Below are 16,326 nucleotides of genomic sequence, written 5' to 3' on the forward strand. Positions count from 1 at the left end.
TCAAGGCGAACCTCATGTGCATACCATCTTTTGGCACAATGGACAGTTTAACATCATGTCCCGTGTTTGATAATTCTAAGTTTACGCATAAAGCTGGATACATGGAAATACTTTGGAAATTGGGTTACGGTTAGATGTGATTGGATTATGGTAAGGACTTTCATTTGTAATTGTAGTTACACTGGGATCTATAACAACACAACTATGTTAAAGATAATTTAGCTACGTGTACATGGCAGCCATAACTTGCTGTTGACATCTTCTCATCATAGCATTGCATTTAGAAACATTTGGTCAAGATCCAAATGGTAGTATTATAATGATATCTCATTGTGTCTTGCTGATCTTTTTCTAGCAAATTGATTGTAAAAAAGACGTGCATGAAATGAACGTGAGTGTGTCTCTAACCTCCTCAAACAGCTCCAGGCTATATGTGTTGTCGTCGTCTGCAAAGTATACAATTCCAGCTTGGCTGCTGTTGGCATTGAAGGTCTCCCTCAGCCACCGCAGGGCAAGATTCCTCTGCATGGTCCCCCTGGGGATTCTGGGGTCCCGAGTGTCACCCCGCAGTTTATAGTTCCTGGGCGTCTCAACATTGAGATGTGTGTAGTTAAGCCCTGTTTCTCTGAGGAGCCTTGTGACAAGAGGCGTTCTCCTTTGGGAGTCCTCCACCAGGATCCAGTGCAGGTTGGGAACATGGAGAAAGGTGTTTGCCAGCCGTGTAAGCTCCGCCTTCTGTACCGGTCGACTGTATGTGGGGGTGATGATGTGGATGGTAGGCAGCACATCGGACCAGGGAGGAGGCCGCGTATACACATACTCTGTCCTCACCACCTCCACAATGTCCTTATCTGAGGCACAGTATTCTTTGGAGTCTTGCGCCTGGCCACCAGCCTCCCTCTTGCCCTCGACACCATCATCTGCAGATTTGGGGATAAGAACACATGTAAGGCATTAGCGCAACCTTGGGCTGCCCTTTGTATATTTGCCTCAGGTGACTACAACCCAATGGGGGTAAAGTGTACCTGAGAGCCGGTGGTGGCGAACTGCAAGCCTCTCTGGAATGATAAAGATCTCTTTTACTAGGTGGTGACAGGCTGCAAAAAGTGAAAGCAGGCACCGTGAGAGGATAACACAGCTGATGGACAGAGAGACAGGGCAAGGAAAAGGAGGGGAGAGATGAGCCTTGTTATTCCCCTGGCGTTGCCTTTGGGCTTTTCTTTCGAAAGAAGAAATATGGTGGTATGTGGTTCCATTAGATATGTCTTTTTACGTTAAGACTCCACCACAGGCTTTATCAGCCTCTGCTTTCCCCTCCATGTTCTTAACTTACTTCTGATATTTTACTTTCCTGCATTAAACGTGGCGTTATTTTGCTGAAATCAATCCTGTGTTCACATTTAATGTTATTATAAATCTATTTTGCTTTAGAGTTCCCTAATCATGTCTACAATTGCTGTGATTATCTGTGGTGTAATTACTTGGTTGTTAGCATGGACTGAACACAAAAACACTCAAATCAAAAACAGGTAACGACTCCACTGCCAAGATATTTTGGCTCATAAATGACTCCATTGCAGGGTTGATTGAATGCGATTATTTGGTTATTTACTCAAATCTGCATCTTAATTGTTTACATTGGTGGCAATTACACTTTTAAGCACACTTTTTGGGCTGAATTTTGAATACAGGTAACACCAAACAGAAATTAAAATGTGGGGGGAAAAAAATCACAATTTTCAGTATAACAACTGGGATTAGTAAATTACCTTTTTTGGACATTTGACGGTTACTATACAGAATTAATAATCCAAGCTACAGCTCTTTAGTAGTGAATGTTGTGCTGCTAATACGCTGCTTTCTTTTTTTCTTTCTTCCTTAATAAAGTCAATCTATTTAGAATGTATAAGTGAGAAAAATGTAACCACTTACTCAAGACTTGCGTGTAAACTGTGGTGAAACAAACCGCTGAGACTCCAGAGCTAAAGGCTGTGATATTTTGTCCCTAATAGTTTGGCCGTGATGGATAGAATATGATTATGGAATCATTAAGTTGGTTGTTCTTTTCATTGTGCCACAGCTAATGACAATCTTTGTCACTGTTCTGCCAGAGCTCCAGTCACACCTCCAACATACGGAGGATTTTTCTGCAGCACATAGATTAACACAATCTGCCGATGGCCAGATGTTCAACAAAGGCTGCCAGTGAGCGTGCTGCCAAAAAGACTCTAGCATCTCTTTAAAGAGAGCACAAAAAGAAGCCTGTGGGCAGAGCTGGGTCATATATTATACTCCTTTGTGTCTTCACTGTATTTCATTGTCGACACATTTTTCATAAAATGTAGGATTGTGGTGAGAAAAAAATGTATTAGTCACATTTTATGGCACTTATTTTCTATGATTGTCAACCTATCATACGTGTTTTAGCTGTGTGTATAAACTGCAGAAACTATTTATTTAGTATAATTTGTAGCTTCTGTTGACTCTAGACTGTCTTGGGTCATTTGAGTAAACTTGTATCGTTTGGTAACCCCTGTATGTGCATTCATGACAAAGCCCTTTTGATTTGCTATGGCTCTAATTTGGGTTTGTTTACTCTGCAGCATACTTGACATTTTACACTGTTGGTTTGTGGTCTCTGGGGAATGATTGGGAGGCTCATTATTGTGTTTTTTAATGACTCAAACTGGTGTGCAAACGTGATATTACACGTGGATGCAAGATATCCCATGAAGCTAATGGAGCAGACATTTATTATTTCAAACTGCTGATTAATTTCCACTGAATGCTGATTAGACACAGCTAAACATATATTAATTTAACTGACAGACTAAATAAATGATATTAAAAATAACTCCTAGATGTATGAGAGAGTATATGTAGTGGTAACTTCTCAGTTTTCATCATACACTAAACAATCCACGCTGATGAGGTTTACAATGACTGAAGTGTAATTGAGCTCTCATGAAGCGGATGGTCATGGTTAGTGAGTGCCTCAAAATGAACAGCCTTATGTATAAACCTGAAGTGCAGTGTTAGGTTCGAGGATCCACTTCAGGTTTGATATTGCCCATGTAGTGAAGTGTACAACGTACCCTTGCGGATGGCGAGGAGTGGAGCTATAGCGCTTTGGTGCCAAACAGTGATGAGCAGAGTCCAGGGTAACACGATCAACACAATGGCAAGAATATCTCTTCTCTTCGGCATCTCCAGGATTGGTTATTTGGCTCGGCATTACCTGGAGAGAAAAGATGGAGTTATTACCATTCAGCTTTTTTTTCAAGTGGGATTTCAGGTCAAGTCCCTTTGAGATCCTTAAAAATAATCCATTAAATATCTGTGCTTGTGTTCATATTTGCACAAGAAAAACATTGAGAGAAATAATACCAAATTCAAGATTTAAACACACACACAAGTCTCAATAACTTGGTAATGAGGAGGCACTAGAGGTGGAGGACACCTATATTCATGCGAACCAAAAGCGTCATTGATAGAAATTGTGGAAACGTGTACTCGGAGCTGTTAAAACAAGATCAAATTATATTCTGCACCAGACACAGCGCCATTACAGTCTCATCAAAAGACATTAACAGTGAGATGATGTAGCAGGTGCTGTTTAACCTATGCAAAACACTGTAAGATGTTGAAAGAATTAAGGTTATAAAATAAAACCGTAACTATAAGTGTGTCCCAGCCAACAAAAGGAAGGTCAAAGCCACTGAAGGAAGCCATGGAGCAGGAGCTTGTGCTTTCCGCCAACGTTGTGAGCTCTTCGGTGCCATTACTGAGGACCGGGCAGTGACTACATGCCCAGTGCTGAAACTATTCACTGGCCAAATGGCTGGTTGACTGTTGGGAAATGTGCCATTCCCTCTGAGTCCATATCATTTGGTTCAACGTTTAAATTCTTTTGAAAAGTCTAATTACAGCATGAAAGACATTCACTGTAAATTAATAGGAATATCATCTACTAATTGATCTTCAAAATAAATTTAAAGTATTGCACACCAAGGTTTGTAGTGAGATCCTGAAGGTGGAAGGAGACTTGGAGATGAGTAAAAAGTGTTGCACCCTCTGGCTCCATATGCATTTCTCTATTTAATTTAGATGACGTTTTTGCAGTTGCAGTCATACTTTAAACTAAATGAAAAGAGGCACTACGTTCCACACAATATACAGATTTCAATTGTATATACAAAATGTTTCATAAAACATTGAAAAACATCATGTCACAGCATGTGATATCATAAAATGTCATATTATTAGATGTGTTTAGCCGCTACAGAGCTCTGCGACACTGGCAACAGTGCTCGGTCAGGTAAGTCAGGTAGTTGGTGGTTCAGTTACCCAAAAATAGGTCACTGTGGGACGCAAGCTGCCAGTTATTTCGGCGGAGATTATGGTAAAGTTTAGGTGAAAAAAGTGAGCGTTATGCGGCACCAAAACAACTAGTTGAGTTTAGGAAAAGTCCTTGTGCTTGGCTTGAAAGTCCTGTGTGGTAATGCCCCACCTATCACCCCGATCACCTCCCTATGCGGCCAACCGCGTTCTCGTACAGCATCAGTCAATGTGGTGCGCACAGCAAAATACAAACAAATGTGGAAATCTTACGAATTACAGAGCTTGACTGTTCATAGCTTTTCCAAAGTATGTTTATTCAGAACAGGAAATACAATGAGTCAAAAACCTTGGCATTGTTTTTGATACTGGTCTCAATTTTGAAAAACACAGCATCATTATCACCAAAAGAGCATTTTATTTCTTAAAAAATATATAAAAATTAAGATAATTCATTTCTCAAACTGACTCTCAGAAACTGTTGCATGTATTGCTCTCAAGAAGATTAGACTACTGTAACACTTTATTTGAAAGATTTTCCAAATAATCAGTAGGATGCCTCCAAGTCATTTAAAATGCAGCAGCCAGAGCTCTTACACAAACATGTCAATTTCAACACATTACTCCGAAACTCAAATCACTTTATTGGCTCCCGGTGCAACACACACAGAATAATTTTCATAATCCTGCTTATAGTGTTTAAAGCACTTTATGGTTTAGCTCCTCAGTACATAGCTGACGTGCTCACTGATCACAACTCCATCAGGCCTCCCAGGTCATCAGGCAGAGGTCTTCCAGGATTAGATCCAGGTCAGGTGAGGGTTTCCTCAGTTACTGCTGTATACTCTCTGGAACAAGCTGCCTGATGACCTGAGAAATGTATGTGTGTGTGTGTGTGTTTTTGCGTGTCTGTGTGAATATCTATGGTCACACGTCTTTGTTTTGGTTCTTTGTCTTGTTATGTTTATTGTATTCTTTCCTATTCATGCTTTATTTTAATGTGTATTCTGTTTTTAATGTAAAGGTGCTTTACAAATAAAAATGACATTGACATTGACAGAGAGATAGAGGTACCTTATAGAAAACAATGCAACCTTTTATTTAGGATTTGACCATCCATCTTTATTCGCTTGGTATCGGGTCACGGGGAAGGGTTCCCAGGCCGGGTTGGAGATATAATCCCTCCACCTAGTCCTGAGTCTTCCCCAAGGCTTCCTACCAGCTGGGTGTGAGCCCGGGAGGAATCCTTACTAGATGACTGAACCACCTCAACTGGCTCCTTTTGACGCGAAGGAGCAGCGGCTCTACTCTGAGCTCCTCACGGATGACTGTGCTTCTCACCATAACTCTAAGGGAGACGCCAGCCACTCTCCTGAGGAAACCCACATTGGCGGCTTGGATCCCTGGATCTTGTTCTTTTGGTCATAAACCGGCCTTCATGCGTGTGAGGGTAGGAACAAAAACTGTCCGGTAGATCCATAGCTTTGCCTTCTGGCTCAGCTCTCTTTTTGTCACAACGGTGCAATAAATTGAATGTAATACCGCACCCGCTGCTCCAATTCTCCGACCAATCTCCTGCTCCATGGTCCCCTCACTCATGAACAAGACCCCAAGGTATTTCAAGTCCTTCACTTGGGGTAGGGGCTCACTCCCTACCTGGTTCCATCGGTTTCCTGTTGAGAACCTTATCCTCAGATTTAGATGTGCTTATCCTCATCCCAGCCGCTTCCCACTCGGCTGCTGATCCAGTGAGTGCTGAAGGTCACAGGCAAATGATGCAGTTCCTCCCAATCACGCCTCTCCATGTATGTCCATCATTGCCCATGTGTGCGTTGAAGTTCCCCAGCAGAATTATGGAGTCCCCCACTGGAGCCCTATACAGGACTCCATTCAGGGTTTCCAAGAAGGCTGAATACTCCGAACTCTTGTATGGTGCATATGCAGAAACAACAGTGAGAGTTTCCCCCTCCCCACCACCCGCAGGCATAGGCAGAGACCCTCTCGTCCACTGGGGTAAACTCCGACGTAGCAGTGCTCAGCCGGGGCTTGTGAGTATAGATGGATCCAAGTCAAAGGAACAACTGTTAAACTTTTTGAAAAATGAAAAATGGTTGTCATTTTATTTCTTCTTTTTTTTTTTACTTAACCTGAAACCTTACAAACTTGCGTGTTATGTAGTTAGTTAAAGATGTGTTACTTGACCTTGTAAGTAACGCTGGGTTAAGTTGTTAGAACTGACAAACAACTAATATACCTTTTTTACTTTTCCTCAAGCTGCATTTTTATACAATGATCTGCAAAAACTCGTTGTGAAAACAACAAATGAACTAACATTATTCAGCATATAAACGTTGATTCTACATTGTATGATTGTTGAGATTTACATTTTTTAAAGGACACAATAAGTAATTTCACTTCCCAACTTTGAAAACGAAAATCAATAGGCATACTTCACACACAGTCTCAATGAACATTGTTACATTGTGATTCATGAATGTATCCACTTCCTGTGCTGTAGCCAACTTCAGTGACACGTAGCTCATTTACATTAAATTTAAGGACAACAGAGCTCCCCGTCTCTCCCAGGGACTGCCCTCCTCCTCCTCCTTAATAGGCTTCTGGCATTACACCTAGCCCTAACTGGAAAAATGCAGTTATTAACTGATCTGCTCAATTAAACAAAGGAGAAAAACAGACATAATGTGAGCACAGGTGTTTGGCGTATTCATTACAGCTTTACACACCGAGTCATCACATTTCCCAGAGTGATCCTGTTCCCACTGCTGGGAATGGTGGCACGATATCAAGGTTTAACATAATTGTACATGCCAATTATGTATACGGAGCTCGGTAAACAAATACACCACTAATACATGAGCCATCAGGTGAGAAGAGTGTAAGAGTGAATAGTTATGACACACTATACACTATTTAAGTGTGTTCTGCTGAGTTCTAGAGCTGTATTTTTTCTATTTCAGTGGAGAGGTGATTTACACTGAAGTCCTCTGTTATTGTTATTGTGCGTGTGAATATATATATGTGAATGTATAGAGCCATGTTATTTGCAGAAAAAGATGAAACCAAAAATAAGCCTTTTAGAATTTTTCATTGTAACCTAATGCAAACAATCTGTTTACAGCCTATACATACAGTATGTAAAAAGTGTATGCACTCAATTCGAACACTTCTTTAAAGTAAATCAAAAGGCAGTGGATGGCAGTCGGGGAGCACAACCCTTCACTAATGCTGAACGTCCCATCATACATCATTGTTATTGCTAATATTTTCCGTGAAATGGCTTCCTTGACCTTGTGAATATGCCCTTGTTATAGGGAAGGATCTGTCACGGTAAGCTATTATAATGGCGGCTGAAACATTTTTGGAGAGAAACCTTGAATTAGCCCATTATCCAAACCATTCTTTCAAATCCAAAAAGCCACTTTCAACAAAGAGACTGCCTTTACTGCCTTAAGGTTCCCATGATGCGGTTTTATAGCATGTTTTGTTAGACCCTCCCTCCCTGCCTGACAAATGTCCTGATGAGGATGACATCACTATGACATCAACTGGTTTACTTTCTCAGACTTGACAAAGCTCTGCCCAAACTGCAGTAGACATTATGAAACTGTTATAATGAACTGTTATATTATCGCAGGTTGAGTAGCAGTCCCTGTGACCTTCAGTGGAATGCCCCTTTAATACCATTGCTTGCATACAATTAATACATCTATAAAAATGAATAAAGGCGCTGGAAGCTCACCCACAGTTATAACTGGATCATGGCACCACTAGTGGTGCACAGCTGGGAAGGCCACACTGCATTCTGGACAAGCTACGTAGTGGTGATGTCCTCCATGACACTTCAGCCAATCATTTCCTCTTCCTCTGCCGTGTCTACTCAAGCAGACAGGCAAAACTGAGACCAGACCTGTAAAAGAAGAACATTTCAGTGAATATGACTCTGTGATGACAGATTGTGAGTGGTTCTATGTGTTTTTACAGTGTGTACCTCCATGTGCCCCCTGCTTCTCTCACTCACACCAGCATGAGACATCCAAGGACAGTCAGCCAGGTTTAAACATAGCAGTTTGGACAAGACTCAAATGCCTTACAGAGATTCTTGGCAATAGACACCTTTGTGAGCGGTGTGGCTTTGTGACGTCTGTTCATTATTTAACATCAAAGAGCTTGGGCTGAAAATGCAGCTGAGGAAAGTGTGTCAGTATCAAGTAATGAGCTCTAATTTGGATGCACATCATTTAGGTTCACAGCAGGAATCCTTCTTCCAGTGGTATACCACGGCTGTGAATTACAATGCTGCGTTTTTTCCTCCATGTGTGAAATGGTTAATACCGTATGTATTGATAATTCTACCTCATTGAATCCAATCTAAACTGAACAGACACAGAGTCAGTATTTTTCTTTTTTCATTTACCTAATGTGGAAAATGGAAGAGGGTTAGTCACAACTCATTTGCTTGCCAAGAGTCTGGGGTGGGGGATGTTACAAAAATAAACTGGCATCATGTCTTATTCAAATACATCAGAGGAAACGCTGCTTCTATGAAGGCTTATGCTTCCCTCAGCCGATAGGTCTGGCAATGTGAGACTACTCAGTCAGTGATGTCTGCACGCTGCATCAGCTCAAAAACTGGATGGCTGAAGACTGTATTTGTTAGAGGCTTTGTAATAGAGAAGCATGTAAACTGCAAATATGTAGGTTTGGGGGAATGAGCAACAGGAGTCCCAGAATCATTTTGCTGAGGCACACTGTTTTATAAAAAAAAGGCAAATTCCCTGTGACCCAGTATTGCAGTAGGGGGTGTACAACATTTCAGCACAATCTATTTTCAGATTGCCCTGTCTCATTGTCCAATTCTTCAAACGGAATGATCGTGCATTTGAGGGTTGCAGTCGTGTGGAAAAAGAAATAAAAGATAAATATGAGAAACGGTCTACATGGGTTAGTACAGCTTCTGAAGCAGGCTTTTTTTCTTTTTTTGGCAGCAACAAGCAAGGACTGTAGTGACAAAAACAAATAACTAAACAGCAGTAATAGAAAGGCTTTACAGTTACTGCCAGATACTGTCATGCATGCAAAGTCGCAATGACAGTGTTGTCGCACTGATTTTTGTAAAACACTCTCTTTTGCTCATTGTGAAGGAAACACAGTATAGTTAGAACTACAACCTGCCAAAATCTCAGACTCTCCAACGGGCTACCGCAGCATCTCAGTGCTAAACAGTTTTGAAAGAAATAGAAACCGGCTGCCATCTGAAGGGATCTGTAACTCATATTGGTTATATATACAAAATATACAGTGCCATAAATGCTTTGATGCTTTTTTAGATTTTGATAAATTTTGTGATATGATGAATGCATTAATTTAAAGTCTTAATTTCTCCTTTGGCAGAGAGTTATTTACACGTTTAAATAGGGTTGGGCCATGGAAGATTAAGTTATTGTTTTAAAAGATGATTTAACTTGAAATTAACTAAGAAATTTAATTGGTCCAGTACTTTGGTTTATAACCATACACCTGCCAAATCTAAAGCATTCCCATCAACCTCCGCTGTTCTTTGTTCTTAGTGATAATTAGAAAATGCCAGCATGTTAACACGGTAAAGTAAGATGGTGAACGTGGTCGACACAATACTCGCTTAACATTAGCATTTTTGCATTGAAGCTTATTAGCATGTTAATGTTATTTAGCTCAAGCACTGTGACAGAGTGGGCTACAGCCTCAGAGTTGCTAAGATGACACTGTTGCCAGTTAAAATTGATGGTAGATGTACACAAAAACACATAAAACAATGATGCTGAAATTATGTTTCTCAGACTCAGACTCAATCTAATCTGTTTTGTTATACTACAGTACTGTTGCACTTTCCTCTATCTGCCCAACAGGTGGTAAAACAGAAATAGGCTACACCAATAGATAACTGTAAACTATGTTTGTTTGTGTCTGTGGCACTTGGACTGTGTGACGGGGCAAGAATACAGAAAGTAAATCCCACAGCAGACTGCAGCAGCCAATGGCAGGCAATGAAGCTTGACAGCCTTTCACATCAGCACGAGTTAACCAGCTGTGAAGGGAACACCTGCCACTGATTAATAAAGAATCACAGCAACAATGCCATGTGTGAAAATTGTTGTACTGATTGTTGAACTAACACCATTACACCCAAAAGGTGAGGCGGGAGGGGTGAAACAACACATTGTCAGTACTTTATTTATTACGAGGTAGGCCACTTTAGACCCACGTAGCATCAGTTTTAAAATAATAAAAATATGTTGCACTGTATATACAGTATGTAGCACCTCCAAGCTATTACACAAGTGCCTCAAACATTCCTTTAAATCTAGCTTTATTTGTTTGGAAAGTATCTTTTATTCTTTAACAACAGATCTTCTGAGGATTCAGCAAGTCACAATTGGAGCAAAACAGGCTCCAAGTTATTTGTTGTGGGGCAGTAAGATAAAAATGTATTTAATTTAATTTAATTTCCCGTAAAGATGGATTGTTATAGCACATGTCATGTATTTTTTGTTGGCAATAGCCTATTAAAGTACTATGTTGTACTACATTTGTTAACCTGAATTGTATTTTTCTCTCTTTACCATGCTTATCAAATGATATCAGAGCCAAAATATCTTAATTTGTAATGTAAAGGATTTTTTACATAATAAATCTTAACTCAAGATCCATATCTCATGGTCTTCCTAGGCGGATGGAATTTTCTTCATTGTTTATTTTCATTAAATGTGTGCATGTGTTTGAATGCATGCACGAATTACAGTGTAATACTACTCTTTTCTCAAAAAGTAGGATGTCTAAAATAACCTTAAAGGGACATTTTTCTAAAATAAGCAATAGCTCACAGCAGGCCGTGGTATGTTGTGATTAAACCCCAGCTAAGAAGCTTTCTTAATCAAAACATTTAAACGTCAAGTATGGCAATATGTAAGTTATACTCACATACAAATTTTAAAAGTTTTGTTTTAATAGATAATAATGTTTACAATAAAATAGGCAATTGCTATGGAACAGAGGTAATGTTAGCCTACACTAGCAGGTAGCATAAGCTATTTATTTAGTTCAATGCTAAAGAGTTTTTTCCAATTCACCAATGTCAACCAATAACACAAACAAACTAACTGATCCAGACGGAAGTGGACTAGCAACTAACCAATTGAGGTAGTGGGAGAACAGCAATGTTATAGGTAAATGAAATTGGAGACTTGTGGCTTTGAAGTGATCACAGACGAGGAGTGGTACTTATACAGTAGGAGCTGTGGCATGTGGTTATTAAAATAAATGTAAATGGATGAAAAAACAATTAGGGGCTGCCTTGTTGTTGTAGTCGAGAACAATGTGTTGCAATTTGATTATCTTTGAGTCTTTTTCTCACAAACTAATTCAACTAATCAATGGGCAGAGGGGGAACTGATGGCATACTGTACAATGTTAATCTGAAAATCCTGAGCAGATTTGGCAATGTTTTGCTTTTCAAAATTTTAACAAACAAATTTACAGTTCTTGAAATTTAAACAGGCATCCACCTATCACAGATCTTTATGTGACAGAAAGCATTTCCTGTTAAATTAGCTAACTTATGTCTGCCATCTTTGTTGCTATGCTATTAATATTCTCTGTTTGGGTTCAACGAAAGGTCGCCTTCACACTAGTTTTGTATATCTTGTCCCATCAATCCAATTCCCACCTGTCATGGAGCGTGTTTCTTCAAAATGTGATGCTCTCCTCATGTAACAACTGCCTGCTTTGAGTCAAGCTATTATTAGCAATGCACGGCAGCTACTGTATACTTTTGTGGGCTGCGAGAGGAAAGACAGTTATGTTGTTTACGATCATGTCATATTCTTAGGTATACCTTATATCATGCTAACTGGATTTGTAACATGGTAGTTAAATTGACATCGGTAATACTTTATGAAGTAATTAGTAGGCTAATCAAAGTGTCTGCAGTGTGATTAACAAATGTAAACCATTACAGAATATATCAACCTTTACTCTGCCAGAATTCCATTATTCACAGAGCACAAGACCAGTTATTCCAATCACTGTAAAAAAAAATTGCCAGAGAGTGTAGCAGTAAGTGCTGTTACGCATGCTTGATTTAGATGATGAGGATCGCTGTTTCGTTTTCAAGAAAACTTGAATAACCCATTAGCTGTGAGCATTGGTCCTGATTGATGGCTCCAGTCCATGCCTGGATCAGGCTGCCTCAGCAATGATGAAAGATTTAAGAGCACCAACCTTCAGGCAGGTTCTTTTCTGCTGATAACCATGGGGGATAGCCTAGCTCAGTCTGGCCTTAACTTATCCTGACTAATTTATAGTCTGGCTCACCCAGAGCACATTTTCAATGCTGGACCTGGGAGCAAGAAGCAGCCTCTTACAGCTGGCTAGCAGACTGAAGGAGCTCCGCTAGGATTGCAGAGGCTTCCACTGCGACGAGGACCAACCATGTCGGGTCAGTGCAGCTCAGCTCTGATCACAGCTGAGACGTGGGAGATGTCATTTTGGGAAGACTATAAGGAGTGATGGGTTGACAGCACTGTCTTGTTTCTCCTCATTATGACTGCTATAAATGGTCATTTCTACACTTTTGTTTTTGAATGATTAAACATGGAATGGAATGTGTTAATTAGGTTTAGATGTTTTGGAAGGTTTTGCTGGCTAGCTGTCTTTACGCTTAGGTAAGCTAACTGGCCACGGGTATTCATTTTTTATACTGTAAAGATAGAAGATCAATTTTTCTACCGTAGCTCTCAACCGTAAAGCAAATAGGCATATTTGCCAAAATGTCAAATGTATTTTTGTATTTCATTGCTGCACTTATATTTAATAAATGCTGCTCATAAACAACACTGACCAAAACTTTACATGAATAATTTACCTGCAGCAAAAAGGCAATTAATAACATAATCATGGTTTAGATGTTTTCTAACTGCAGCCATTAGAGGTTGGGTTGTACAATAATGTGAATTACAAAATGTCATTGGATGCTTTGTGCGCCATCAACACAACAAAAAATATGAATCATGAAGTATTGGAAAATGACACAAAACCAACACTTTACAACCTCGTAGTCATAAATGTGGACTTCAACAGTTCCCAACAATAAAAGGAAAAGCATAGTGTTTATAGCGTTCAGTGTTTCTGTGTACAGAGCATTGACTTCAACCGCATGTGAATGTACAGGCTTGTTGTGCCTCTGCAGCATAAGGTCAAAGGTTGACAGAGGGAGCTCCAAGATTCATTAGCTAATTAAAGGCTGCATCCTGTGTGGGAGTTTAGGTGTTCGACTCTCTACTGCACTCTCGCTCTGACTTCAACATTCTATCTCTGTTGAGCTCTGAGTTCCTTAATGAGGGTTAGACCATGTATTTCTCCAATAAAAGATTCCCCAGCATCAAAGTCCCACAATTAAATGCCCTTGGGGGGTGGGAAATAATATATAATCATGAATCTGACAATCACTAATTGAACCTAGGGGATTTGATCCATTGAAATGACAGTGTAGCCAAGAGTTTTTTGTTATGAAAACTCACTTCTTGTTTGACAATAGATTAAAAATCAAACTAAATGAATTTCATTAATAAGAAATGTTCATTCTTAGGAAAAGTTGATATGGGACTAACAGCTGCCTCAGCTCTGTGACCAACATAAGACAACTGGGTGGCCCTACAATGTCATAAGTGTGTAGCTGCATTTGTGAATTTAAATCAATGAAGTGCTTCAGGACCGCAAGCATACTCTACACAGCAAAACCTCCCCCAGGATAAGAGTTTTTGAAGATATTTCTGATGCAGAGGCAGACGAACTTGGCACATAAAAATGTGACACAGCTGCCAGTTTGCTCATATCCATCTCTGGTGTTTCCTTAAACAGAATTAGTCAGGGTGTTGGTATATGTGATTTACCTCTATGACATGCTGTCATTAACGTTGAACCTGCCAGTAAAACACAGCCCCCCCCCCCCCCCCCCCCCCCCCCCCCCCCCCCCGACTGATTTTAATAGCTTTGGTAATTAGTGAATGTAACATTATTATTCTTATTTTCCATGCTTACTGCATGGGTGAGTCATTCCATTTGCTAATGCCTTATGCAGTCTATTTTATGAACACAATGACATACTAGAAGCCTTAAATACTTGTGTACTCAGATGATGTCTTTACACTCATGCACTCATGTGTTGACATACTAAGGGCTGGAGTCCAAACATTAAATAAAATACACACTCCAAAAAAAACTGAAACAGCATGTCAGTATCTATTACCCAAATAAATTTTTTTTTATCTTAATAATGCACATTTAGCTCATTGTACTGTATATTAAAATCATTCTTTGCAACAGTCTTGACAAGCTAGTCTTTTCACATTATCATTTCAAATTCTGTATTAAAAACAGTTTAGCACTTATGCATGGCTTTTACACAAATGGGATTTCTTGAAAACCACCATAAAAGCACTGACATTTAAAGATCTCAGTAAAATGTCAAATAAGTGATGATGTTGAATGCAGGTCTAATGAAGCAACAAGTCAGCATAGCTTCCAGCTCAATGTAAAAACAAGGCACCTTTGACATTTCAACCCTAGCATGGATAATCCTGTCTTTGCTGGGCTCTCAAAACGTTGCTTATCACTTACTATTATTATTTGTCCTTTGCTTTTATGCGGTTATGCATAGTCGCATTCAAAGAGTACCCGGGGGCACAGAAAGATGACACCGACAGAACAGTGTTGACACAGCAACTGCGTGTCTGCTGATGCTACATTAAAGAGGTGTCACTGACTCAACAGAGCAATGACTTTGCTGAGATAAAAAGCACGATGGTGACTGACGGCAACGCTGTCACCACATCCATTGGCAGTTTTCAGCTTCAAGGATGCTGTGCAAGCATCAGTGAAAACAACAGTACTGTGTCATAGTGATAATAATAATAATAAGAATAATAAAAGGGCTCGACTAAATACACCAAAACCAAATCTCAAATGTAACCTTAATTTATCACAGGACCAAACCCTCTTCTTACCTAACAAGAATACAGTGAGGTTGTACTTGAGCTACCAATTATCATGTAAACATGCTAAGAATGCTGAAGTTAAATGTTAAGTTTGACATGTTGGGAAATATGCTTATTTGCTTTCCAAATTCAGATGTGAAAATAATGTATGAAGCCTCTGTCCTGAGCCAATAAGCTTAGTTTAGCATAAAGACTGCAGGAGTAACAGCTAGCCTCTTTCTGTAAAGGCCACAGAATTGGCCTAACAGCAATCTCATAATTATCTGTAAAAGAACTAAAGTGTAGAAAAGACAATCTTTGATTTTAGGGGAGGTTACAGCCAGCAGAGATCCAGGGTGTCATTGTGCTGGACCAACACATAGTACTGCATATTACCCCTGTAAAACCGCCACTTCTAGACAAACACAAACATTTTTCAATGTCAACAGTATTTGATACAGCGATATACCGTGTATCTCAACTGTATGTTCTTTATTGTTATTTTCCATCAACAACTACAACAGCCACAAATACACACGCACACACGCACGCACACACAAACACATAAACACACACAGTCTCACACCAAAGCCAACTTTCCTCTTGCCTAATGGTGATCAGTAGCCTATAGGCTGAGGGAAACCCTAATCCATTTGCCACTTTACTGAACCATATGAGCCAGTATCTATAATTAACCCCCTTTGGGGCTGATGCATTATATGCAGCAATGTCTCAAATTAGACCATCTAGCTGTAAAGTCCAGGGAGGGTTGGGCAATAGCAAAATTAGGGGGAGGGGATTGGACTGAGCTACAATCATATGTAATCGGAGCTGCATTCAATCACTCTGTTCTTAGCACGTGCATTCTTGTGTGTGCTGCTTAAAGTCTGCTAATTGCACAAATCAAAGGCTATTTTCCTCCAGCTTAAAGACCCATATCATTGCACAGTGAATCCTC

At 39.9% G+C, this 16,326-nt stretch overlaps 1 protein-coding gene across 6 annotated transcripts in view; it reads right to left on the reverse strand.

Annotated features, from left to right (window-relative positions):
• The window catches only part of b3gat1a (beta-1,3-glucuronyltransferase 1 (glucuronosyltransferase P) a), a 70,444-nt gene that overhangs the window by 9,152 nt on the left and 44,966 nt on the right, over positions 1-16,326 (reverse strand). For 2 of the 6 annotated variants that reach the window (XM_034866884.1, XM_034866885.1), the window contains 4 exons: positions 8,099-8,266; positions 3,096-3,238; positions 1,026-1,097; positions 409-920 (listed from right to left, as the gene is read on the reverse strand). In XM_034866884.1, the coding sequence (XP_034722775.1) occupies positions 409-920; positions 1,026-1,097; positions 3,096-3,207 (696 nt within the window). In that variant the 5' untranslated portion in view covers positions 3,208-3,238; positions 8,099-8,266. The remainder of the gene's footprint in view (positions 1-408; positions 921-1,025; positions 1,098-3,095; positions 3,239-8,098; positions 8,267-16,326) is intronic. The other 4 variants (XM_034866886.1, XM_034866887.1, XM_034866889.1 and 1 more) reach the window with 4 other exon arrangements.

The sequence above is a fragment of the Etheostoma cragini genome, chromosome 3 (genome assembly GCF_013103735.1).
Source record: "Etheostoma cragini isolate CJK2018 chromosome 3, CSU_Ecrag_1.0, whole genome shotgun sequence".
Taxonomy (NCBI): Eukaryota; Metazoa; Chordata; class Actinopteri; order Perciformes; family Percidae; genus Etheostoma; species Etheostoma cragini.